An 11652-nucleotide genomic window follows, 5' to 3' on the forward strand; every position below is an offset into this window, starting at 1 on the left:
CTGGCTTGTACTCTATGGCTTACTCAGTTTGTTTTCATATACCACTTAGTAGCACTTGCCAAGGGTGACATGCTCCCAGTGAGCTGGGTCCTCTCACATCAACTTGCGAACAGGCAGCCTGATAGAAAGAAGCTTTTTTTTTTTTAAATTGAAGTTCTTTACAGTTAAGTGTAGCTTGTATCCAACTGGTAAGACAACCAGTACAGTTGGCTTCACCAAATTTACAATTCTTAAATGTTAGCATTAGATTTTTATTCTATCCTATCATTCTACGATACTTAAAGTTTGTCACTAAGGAAAGAAAAATGCTATAGTATAGAAGCCATCATCACACATCACAGAGAGCCATTTCTTTTTATAGCACAATCTATTTTTTTTTGAACACTTAAACATAATTACAGTCTTTCAGTGAAAAGAACTAATCAAATGTGATAATTTTTAGCTGGGAAATAGGTTGTATTCCTGCATTTTCTTGACAATTATCTTGATACAGTATAAAAATAATTGCAAATGGGCCAGATAGATTTTATTCATTCTCTTTAAGTTGGTAACTTAGTTAAGATGGTGTGCACCTTTAAATGTCAGGCCGTCTAAACAGTAGCTTAAGCAAATGAATTTTCACCTACATCAGGCAGTCTAGAAATAGAACTGGCTCAGCTGTTTCTCCATTCTTACAAGATTGGCTTTTACCCATCTGCTTGGTTCACACTTGATTATTAATCCTTTATATACTAGCTAGAAGGGGAAAAGACATAAAATGATGAGGGGGATATATATTTCATCTTTTCTAGATGTGACCTCAATAAAGTGTTTATAAAAGTCATATTTCTTATTTCCAGAATTATATCACATGGCCATTTGAAACTAGAAAGTGAAAGAGATTACCAGTGTCTGTACTCATGTCCACTCCCACTTTTAATGTCTTAGCATGGCAGTATAACTACCTAAGTCATCTAAATATGTGTGCCTTTTAGATTTACATTGGTGCAGAAGCATACAGTGGAATTCAACCAGGTAGCAATGGCGAATTCAGATGGTTCTGAAGCAATGCTGAACCGAGTGATGACAAAAGATAACATTGGTGTGGCTGTGGTCTTGGAGGTCCACAAGGAGCTCTTCGGAACAGGTGAGTGTCTTCTAAACAGTGTTAAAGATAAAGATCCTAGACTTCCTTATAACAAAAGAACAAAACCTTATTTATTACAAAATTAGTTTCTTTTGAGAACTGTTGATGGAGATGAACAAGAAAATAATATTAATTATATAAATTATCATTTATTTCTTATGATTTCATGACATAGTCTATAGTTTCTATTATTATTTTTACTTACAAGGTAATACCTGCCTTTTTTTTTTTTAACATACTATTAGTTGAAAAAGTTTTTTGAAATAGGGATGTTTTAGTTAACGCTGAATTAGAAATTACAATGACTTAGTCCTCTCCAGTGTAGCTTTAGCTTCATGAGTATGAACCCTTTGTTTTTAAGGTTAAATAGTTGGCTTGTTTTCTTTATTTTTTTCTTTGTTAAATCTCAAGGCTTTGTTAGGGTGAGAACGACATCTTTTATCTATGTGATACTTCCAGGGTTTTTAGATTATTTATAGCTTCCCTGACAATCAGAAATTCATTGTGTACTTGGCATTATCAAGATCTTTTGTTAGCCTCTCTCCTGCCTGCCTCAGAGCACTTTATTACTTATTAATGTTTCAGGCAAGAACAAGGTGGTGGTAAGACCACATCAGCGCACTTCTATTCCTGTGCTGCCTGTGGAATAAAAGACTGTCTTGAGTACTGGTTTGAATTATTCAGACTATACATTTTGTTAGATTTCTTCTTTCTACAGTTCTTCAGTTTATTGATCATTAAACAAAATCAGCCTTTAATGTAAGACTTCATGTTTACTTCTTTTTGGGAATTTATTTGGATAGCAGATTTGCTTCCTTATTTTATTTTCTGTAGTTTCCTACAATGTTGCTGATTTTTCCTATTGACCTTTCTCTATTCAGCTTGTGAAATGCAAGAAATGTGAAGTGGCAAGAAATTATTTATTGGTAATTCAACTGGAAACATCTTTCACTATGTTATTATGCTAATTAAATAAGAAGCACTTAAAAGTGCTTGCTTGGTGCTGTAGAGATGTCTTAGTAGTTAAGAGCATGCATTGTTTTTCCACAGGACTAGAGTTTGGTTCCCAGCACCTACATTGAGTGGTTCACAGCTCCCTTTAATTTAATTTCAGCTCCAAGAGATCGAATACCCTTGTCCTGGTCTCTACAAGCACTGTATTCATGTACACCCTCACACTCTGATACATATCATTTAATTTTAACTTAGTTAAAATTAAAATAACTTGCTTGCTTAAACTAAGAACTCAGTAGATGAAAAGTACTGTAACTCAAATACCTATTATATTATGACGTAACGTACAGTGTAAGCATATACAGCAGGAGTCAGCAAAGCTGTTCTGTTAGGATCTAGATAGTAAATATTTCAGACTTTTGGGCCCCACAGGGTCTGTTTGAAAAATATAAAACTTCCTTTAGTTCACAAAGGTTGCAACAGAAATCTGTAATAGACCAGGTATATTCCATGGTTACAATATTAACATGATCATGATGAATAATAATACCACAATTTCCAGAATTACATTTTAGCTTCTCAGATAAGTTTGAGATTAAAATCAATATAAATTTATAGAAAAGAGCAAAGAAGTAGCAATGGATCTCTTCCAGAAAACTTTTAAGGTACTACTCTTTAAGAAACATAAACATAACTTTCTACATTTTCTTTTTTATGCTTAAATTTAGGTATGAAGCCGATTCATGCTGCAGACAAACAGCTTCTTATAGTGGCAAATGCCCACATGCATTGGGACCCAGAGTATTCTGATGTGAAACTTATTCAGACCATGATGTTTGTGTCAGAGGTTAAAAACATTCTAGAGAAAGCCTCAAGTAGGCCTGGCAGCCCAACTGCAGATCCTAATTCCATCCCGCTGGTGCTATGTGCAGATCTTAACTCATTGCCAGATTCAGGTATTTACAACATGTTTTCCTTGCCTTCAATTTTGTTTTTAATCCTGGTTGAAAGGCCACCTATCTCCTAACAGGGCTTTTTCTTCTAAATTAAGGAAAACGTCTGTTCGAATTTCGGAGGATGGGGTGAGATAGTAACTAATTGAAAAAAGTTTAGTAAAGAAACTGATTCTAAAGGAGTGGTCAAGCTTAACTGAAGCAAAATGATTGCTTTTGTCCTTTACCACTCCTTCTCTTAACTGGAAAGACGTTGGAAGCTGTCATCAGAACGTGGATGTATAGAAGAGGGCCAATAAATGACGTCAATGCTTTCTAGATTATAATAAGGAAGCTATGGGAAGAGATACCCTCTCTCACTCTGCTCTGATCTGCCAGGGCTACCCACTAACCAAGTCCAGCTAGAAGATATAGGGAAGGATTTGCATCCATGCAAGATCAAGCTCCTGAGGCATAGAGTTCATCAGAGAAGGGAGAATGTTCTCTTTAGAGAACATTCATTTTGGATAGCTGTCTCACTAATAATCTTGGCAAGTTTCCAGTGATCTTTCTGTACTTACTACTAAGTATAGAAGAATAATCAAAATTCTAGTAAGATTGTGTATCACACCACTGGACTACTTTATGTCTGAATTTCATCTTTGGAAGACAGAGTTCTCCATTGTAGATCCTAGATTTCAAATGCAAAACAAAGAGTATAATATAAGTCTTATACTATTAGCAAAACATATTCTAAATATTACATATTATTATTAAGGTATTTAATCCACATTCCCGGTAGAGATTAAACTCAAGATTGTTGCATGTTAGGCAAGCATTCTGCCGCTGAATTATGTCCCCAGCTGTAGTCAGAATAGTCACTCAATAGCAGATATAAAATAAATACCTATACTTGGAATTTATAAATGACCAGCCCAAGAAAATAACTTGTTCATTGTAATTAAATGCTGAAATCTTTGCAAATATTTGATTTTGACCCCTAGGCCAACTAGCACCTTCTTTCTTTCCTCTGCCTCTCTCATTCTCCCACGTGTATATGCATGAATACATGGTGGTATGTTTGTGTATATGTGCTCACACACTCCCCAGAAGTCAACCTTGGGTGTTCCTCGGGTGCTAGTCACCTTGTTTGTCACACTAGGTGTCTACCAGCCTAGGGATCACCAAGTAGGGTATGCTGGCTGACCAGTGAGCCCCATTGATTTGTCTGCCTGTACATCCTCAGCACTGGTGTTACAAGAGCTCTCCACTATTCTCAGTTATATTTTTATGGGTTCTGAAGCATGACTCAGACTCCAATGCCTGCATGGCAATCACTTTACTGAGCTGTCTCTCCAGCCCACATCCCTCTTACTTATTCTATACAACTCTTAAAAACTGCAAGTGTTTCTTGTATTATTTCATATTTTCTTGAAATCATTTATAATAACTACTAGCATTATTGTTACCATTGCATAGTTCACTGCTCAAAGCATGGTTGGATCCTGGTTCTGTTTTTTAGGTGCTATACATGTTATTCAATCTGGGAGTAATTTTATTGACCTCATTAAATTGTTTGCCTAGCATAATCGTAACTGCTAGATAAGTTGCATTTCCTTTTGAGTTATTTACAACACTGATAATCATTTTACTTCATGTTTTGCTATCATTCTTTTTTTTATTTTTTTTATTTTTTTTTGCTATCATTCTTAATTACTAATAAATGAATTTAATATTATTGCTAACTAATAAAAGAGTAAGACTTTTTTCATGTTTGTTAATTCGGTAGAAACTTTGAAGCTGCTACTCTTTTCAACTCTTTAGACACATTAATACTTTTGGTCTCTGGCATATAATATTATTTAAATTCAAAATGTTCATCATAGTCATGGGGGGGTTGAACTGGAGAGAGAGCTTAGTGGTTAAGAGCACTGACTGTTCTCCCAGAGGGCTATGGTTCGATTCCTAGAGCCCACACAGTGACTTAAAACAGTCAGTAATCTTAATTCCAGGAAACCTGATAGAACTTCTTTTAGCCTGAGGGGGCACTAGGCATGCATGTGGTACAGACTTGCAAACAGAACACTCATACACAGAAAATAATAATTAAAAATAAATAAATAAATAAATGATACTTCCAAGTTAACTCTGAGTATTGAATTATTGAGAATGAAAAGTCTAACATTCTTTTTTATATATCTTTAATGTTGTTGATTATTGTAACTACTGCTAAAGAGATGTCTTAGGGCTTTTATTGCTCTGAAGAGACACCATGACCATGGCAACTGTTACAAAGTAAAATATTTAGTTGGGATGACTTGCTTACAGTTTCAGAGGTTTAGTCCATTACCATCATGGTGGGAAGCATGGCAGAATGTAGGCAGATAGGATGCTGACTACAACTTGATATGTAGGCTAAAGGAAGTTGACTGAGACACTGGACAGTACCCTGAGCATAGGAAACCTCAAAGCTCACCTTCGCTTCCTCCAACAAGGACATACCCACTCCAACAAAGCCACACCTCCTAATTGTGCCACTCTTTATTGTATATGGACCATTTACATTCAAACTACCATGAGATGGTGGTTTTGAGTAATATTACAAAAACACGGTCAAGACTTCTGGTAAATGCTGTCTAGGTTCTAAAAATCATCTAAACCCAAAGAACCACTAAGATTGACAGTATACCTGGATGGTCCTGGTACTTTGTTCTTAAATTGACAAATACCTTTCACTGTGGTTGTTACATGAAATTACTAGAAACCAGCAACAGGAACACTTTTGTTTGTTTCCAATACAGGATCTCATTATACAGGCCTGGCTTGCCTGGAGCTTTCTATGTAGACCAAGCTGTCCTGGAACTCAGAGAAATCAGCCTGCCTTTCTGCTTTTTGGGTACTAGGATTAAAGATATGTACCACCAAGCCCTGCTAAGAGTGTCATAGGACTTAACCAAGCCTCTCTAAATTTGGTGTGTCTGTAAAGTAAGGCTTAATACAACTTTGTACTAAATATTAAAATACAGTGTTCCTTTCTTTATTCTGCTAGGTGTTGTGGAATATTTAAGCAACGGAGGAGTAGCTGACAACCATAAAGACTTCAAGGAACTAAGGTACAATGAGTGTCTTATGAACTTCAGCTGTAGTGGAAAGAATGGAAGCTCAGAAGGGAGAATCACACATGGCTTCCAACTTAAGAGCGCCTATGAAAATAACTTGATGCCTTATACCAATTACACCTTTGATTTCAAAGTAAGTAGCAGTCTCTGGGTGGCATATGAACTATTTCAAATAAAAGCATGTAAAAAAGAATATAAACCCATATGATTAAGAGTTTGCAGACCTAGAGAGATTGCACTAGCTGTTCTTTCAGAGGACCTTAGTTTGATTTCCAGCACTTCTCTGGCAGCTTATAGGGCATTTGATGCCATCTTCTGACCTCTGTCAGCGCCAGGCACCCAAATGTTCCACAGATGTGCATGCAGGCAAAATATATGTACACATGAAAAAAATAAATTATTGATTCAAAAACAAACACACAAAATCCAGTCACAAAAAATGTCTGGTTTGCATATATACAACTAAAAAGGAAATTTTGTTGGGTTTTGTGTTTATTATTGATATAATTCGAATTCTTTTTTATCTTTCATTTGTTTACATTTTAGATATTAGTGATAATAGGTGATATTTCTAAAATTTTTACTTGTCAGTCACTGTTGGCAGAACTTGGGTATATATTAATACAGTTAATTCTCACCTGTTTACCACCAACAGTGCTTAGCAAGAACTTAAGCCCTTAATATAACTATGGCTAAACTCACCTGGAATGAATTTATATAGTATTCAGTCAATTTTTTTCGAATATCTTATAATTTCCCAGGTTTCTTGTAGGGGTGGAGTTACAGGTTGTGCTTAATGTCAGTCTTATCCATGTAATACTACTAGTATATTCTCAAGTCACCCATGGAACTAGTTTTTAAAAGGAAAAGGAAGTCTTAAAAATAAGGGAGCCTGTTGTTCATGTACAGGACAAGATACTCATTGAAAGACTGGTGGCAGTCTCTCTGATTACTCACTTCCCTTTGCCTGTTTTCTGATCGTTTCCTATACTTGTAGCTCTTCTTTTTACCTCTGTCTTGCTTTCTGCTATTTCCAGAATGAATTGCATGTCTTCTATCCGAAATATACATATGTAGATGTAGAAAGATGTTTAGTATATAAAGCCTAGAGAAGTTATAGTATAATACAAAAGGAAAATTATTAAATAGGTTCATTCACATCTTCAATAACCTGTTCCTATTTTGTTCACTTTTCTGTTTGTTTGTTTAGTTTTTTGAGACAAGTTTCTCTGTAATGCCCTGACTGCTCACTATGTAGATCAGGCTGGCTTTTAACTCAAGAGATCCACTTGCCTTGCCTCCTGGGATGAAAGATTAAAGGTGGGCACCACTATGCCTAGCTTCCCTTTTTAATTTTTGAGGTTTGTTTACTCCTTTCTAAGCAAAAGTAGGAAGGAGAAAAATCTCTATGTTGATATTAGTCTGCTTTCATAGTTACGAAATGAGAACTAAAACTGCTTAGAAGTTAATGTAGTTTTACTGTTAGATAACTATTCATTGGTAGATTGTATTGTTTTGATAACTCATACATGATGATGTGCAGTAAAATACTGAACTAACTTTCTAGGGGACATAAGCCTTGATTTGTAGTGTTTTCCATGGGTTAAGTACTTTTTCTAATCTAACTTTTGTTCACATTGTTAAGAATGGTACCATTAAATTTGGCAATTGCCAGCTCTAACATATTACTGGTTTTTGCAGTTGAAAGATACACTTCTATACTTTGTGATACATAGTTTATTGTAGTTTAAATCCTGTCTTTAAATTATAATGATATATAAAACATTTGCCAGCATATCTCAGAAAATCTGTAAATAAAGTTCCCCAAAATAAGTGTGCAGTAATTGGGTAACTATTATTGTTGTCTTGGTCTGTGAGTAGGTTAAGAGAAAATTTTATTTCTTCCTTACTTTTAGAAAGCTTACTTTTTACTTGTTCGTGAACTATAAATTTAAAAAAAAATGGCATATAAGTTACCATATTCTTCTTGCATTAGGCATTATGGCACATACTGTAATCCCAGCACTTGATAGGGTAAGGAAGAAAGATCTTAAATTCGAGCCTAGCTGGGTTTTATATATATAGCAAGTCCTTGCTACATTAAATGAATGGATGAGTGGATTTCACATGTAGAAATACTTTTTTCTGTTTGGTTGTGGACTTTCCTGATATATGTAAACATTAGATTAGGTGGAATCTATGCAGGGCCTGGGACAGTGGAGACACATTAGTTTTGTTATCTGTTAATCAAACAAATCAAATCATCTAGCTTCGGAAATAGAACAGATGTTATATATACAGGATTTTGTCTTCATGTGTGTGTGTGTCTGTTTCTACTAACTGATACTTTTCTTTAGTGCCAGGATTTGTAGAAATGAGTATTTTAAACTAAGCAAATCAGGACAGTTAGCTGTATAGTAGCTTGCATATATATTAGATTTTACTAAACCATGTTGTTTCTTTATTCAACCACCTTTATTCATGTAATAACCCATTAAAAATTAGAGCCTTGCTTAATATATAGTCAGGATAACAGGCACCAGGAATAGAGGTTACTTAGCTATTTAGCTTTTCCGAATTAAGGATTGTTCTTGTTTTTTTTATGGCATTTTTCTCATTTTCTAAACATATTTTTTTCTTTCTCCTTCCTATTACCCCTATTCTCTTCCCAGGGTGTGATTGACTACATTTTCTATTCCAAGACTCATATGAACGTGCTTGGTGTCCTGGGGCCTTTAGATCCTCAATGGCTGGTTGAGAACAACATCACTGGGTGTCCACACCCTCACATCCCTTCAGACCACTTCTCACTGTTAACACAACTTGAACTTCACCCTCCACTCCTGCCTCTTGTCAATGGTGTTCACTTGCCTAATCGGAGGTAGTGGAGTATAGCCCCGCCAAGACGGGGATCTGTTGCTATGGACCTGTACAGTTGTAAATCAAAGTATGTAGGAGTGAAGTATGGCCATCCTTAAGCTGCTGCTTCAGGTTCCTTTCATTATGTGTTTGCTATAAGACTTTGTATGTTTTGTGCATATTGATATCATTTGGCACTAGGGCTGGAACCAAAGTATTACCGTCTGTCTATCCAAATGTTTAATATACTTTTTTAAAATTGGATTTTTTTTTCCTATTTTATTAGAAAACAGCATTCACAAATGGTAAATCACTAATCTGAGGCCCAACACCAGTTTTCTTCTCTAAAAACAAATACATTCTATGGAATGATTTCAAATAAGCCAATCATTTTTATAAGAAGTGATTTTTACAAACTCCAAATACAAGATTTTCAATTGAATTATGGCATGCCTTATAGGAAAAACTTTGAGTTTCTGGTTTCCTTTATAACAAGTTGATTTTTGGCTTCCAAGTCATTTGCACAGTAACAAAGCACTTAAATTTGCTTGATTTGTACATTAAATGTGATATAGTCACTAGCCATAACAAGATAATTTGAGAAATGAAAATAATTGTACAACATGCTTTCAAAGTCAAGCATTAGTTTGTGATAGTTTGTTGGCCAAATGCTGGTTGTTTTGTTTGAGGAATCTTCTCCCCCTCCGCCCCCCTTCCTTTTTGGTCTGCCTGTTAGTTATAATTTTTTTTAGAAGTATTAACTTTAAGCTCATCTCTCCAGTCCATTTATAAGGAAATAGCAGATATATACTGCCATACATATTGAAAGTAGAATTTGGTATTTTTAGGATGCCCACAAAATTAGTATCTAATATTTGTCATTTTTCATGTCCACTCTTCTTTGCTATCTGGTTGTACTGGAAAAAGATATGATCCATATCGTCTTTACCACTACAGTTTTAATGTTTAAGGAAGATTACTGAATGAAAAGCCCCTGGTAAAAGGGAAAGCCATATAATGTTATACATGTTTTCCAAAGTAAGTTAAATGGCTGGTTTATTTGTTTGTTTGTTTTTGATTTTTTTTGAGGTAACAAATGGAGAGGACAGATTTGGGGAAGTAGTTGAAAACTTTGGATCATTTTTTTTCTGACTCTAGCTGCCAAATGGCCATCATATGCTTTTAATCTTTGTTGCCATATCTGTCTAGATTTGAATTGAGCTACTGGTTTATTCCCAAAGTTTGATGCCTCTAGATGTATTGGAAACCAACCCCCCTTTTGTTGTTGTTGGCCAGGAGGGGCCACTTAAAATCTGACTGGAGAGGCAGAAAGTATAAATAACCATTTTGTGGGGAGAAAATTAGTTGGCTGCTTGATGTTAATTATGGCACAGTAACATTGAAAAAGGTTGTGTCTGTGTTTTTAAGTTTTTCTTTATTCTGCTTTTTTGCTGCTATAAGAGTTTTCTGAAATTTATATTTTAAACTTTTCATGCACTTTACTGTTTCTAGTATCAAAATGTGATATTTTTAATAAACAAGAAATTTTCCATTATGTGAATGAAATTTTAAAAGAAAATAGCCTATATTTGTGTCTCACTAATATATAAAGTAAAAGTCAAATTTAAATTATTTAATTAGTTTTAATTATATACAAATTGTCTCCTCTTTCAAACCTGACATCTTAGGCTGTTTTATTAGTCTTAAATAATACATTTCCTGTGGTTATTTTATACTAATTTCTTCCATAGTTTACTGATCAGGCTATATAAAATAATATTTCCCCAAAGGGTAATTTTAGTGGGATGAGGGTGGTGGGATGATGTAATATCACACAGGATTGCATCCAGAAGAGCTCTGTAAAGCCTAAATTCCCTTTTAAAAGTGCCTAGTGACAGAGGCGTTGTCATCGATTGTAATTGGGTGTCAATGTAGTTCAAAAAAGTTTGATGTAAATAAAATATTCTTTTAAAAAATGTTAAAGTACCTGAATAAAAAAAAAAGAAGAAACCCTTGATGACAGATTTTCCTCAGTGTTCAGGTATCCCTTCTTATATACCTCAAGCATCCAACATCTAGCCATGCAAATTGATTATCTGAAGCATAGTACTGGAAAGTAGAATAGCATGAAAAACTTAATTTTGTGGACATTACCTTTTTTTGTAATCAGCTACTGTATGTTTAGTTGTAGATCTTTTGTTTCGGGTGGGTTTTCTGCTCTGGAGGTATATGCACTAACAGAACATTCTTCTTTCATAGACGCATGTTAATTAGCAATGTGAGCAATATTTCCTACCATACTTCACTCCCGATATTTTTTGAGATGTTTGTATAAAATGAAATTTAAAGTTCACTTATGATTGTATATGAACCACAGAGGAGCCCATTTATTAATAAAAAAATCTTTTTTAATAGTTAAATGTGGAGGGGAAAATAAAAAAATTGGGAAACATTGTAAACAGCTTAAGTTTATTTTGTGTATGATTGAGGCACTCTGTTGCAAGAAGGTGTGTAATTGGGTCTCTCTGCTTCCAAATGCACTCTTTCAAACCATTCATTATCCTGTGTATTTTAATGTGGTTTTCTTAAATGTTGGTAGTAGCTCTGTTGAGGTAGGTGATTGTGTTTTGTTTTGGGTGGCACACACCTAGGGCATGGTAAC

At 34.8% G+C, this 11652-nt stretch overlaps 1 protein-coding gene across 5 annotated transcripts in view; it reads left to right on the forward strand.

Annotated features, from left to right (window-relative positions):
- The window catches only part of Cnot6l (CCR4-NOT transcription complex subunit 6 like), a 72250-nt gene extending 60801 nt beyond the window's left edge, over window positions 1-11449 (forward strand). For all 5 annotated transcript variants that reach the window (XM_075943387.1, XM_075943389.1, XM_075943391.1 and 2 more), the window contains exons 9-12: window positions 975-1126; window positions 2809-3036; window positions 6062-6264; window positions 8804-11449. In XM_075943387.1, the coding sequence (XP_075799502.1) occupies window positions 975-1126; window positions 2809-3036; window positions 6062-6264; window positions 8804-9016 (796 nt within the window). In that variant the 3' untranslated portion in view covers window positions 9017-11449. The remainder of the gene's footprint in view (window positions 1-974; window positions 1127-2808; window positions 3037-6061; window positions 6265-8803) is intronic.
- The last annotated feature ends 203 nt before the right edge of the window (window positions 11450-11652 follow it).

The sequence above is a fragment of the Microtus pennsylvanicus genome, chromosome 12 (assembly GCF_037038515.1).
Source record: "Microtus pennsylvanicus isolate mMicPen1 chromosome 12, mMicPen1.hap1, whole genome shotgun sequence".
NCBI lineage: Eukaryota > Metazoa > Chordata > Mammalia > Rodentia > Cricetidae > Microtus > Microtus pennsylvanicus.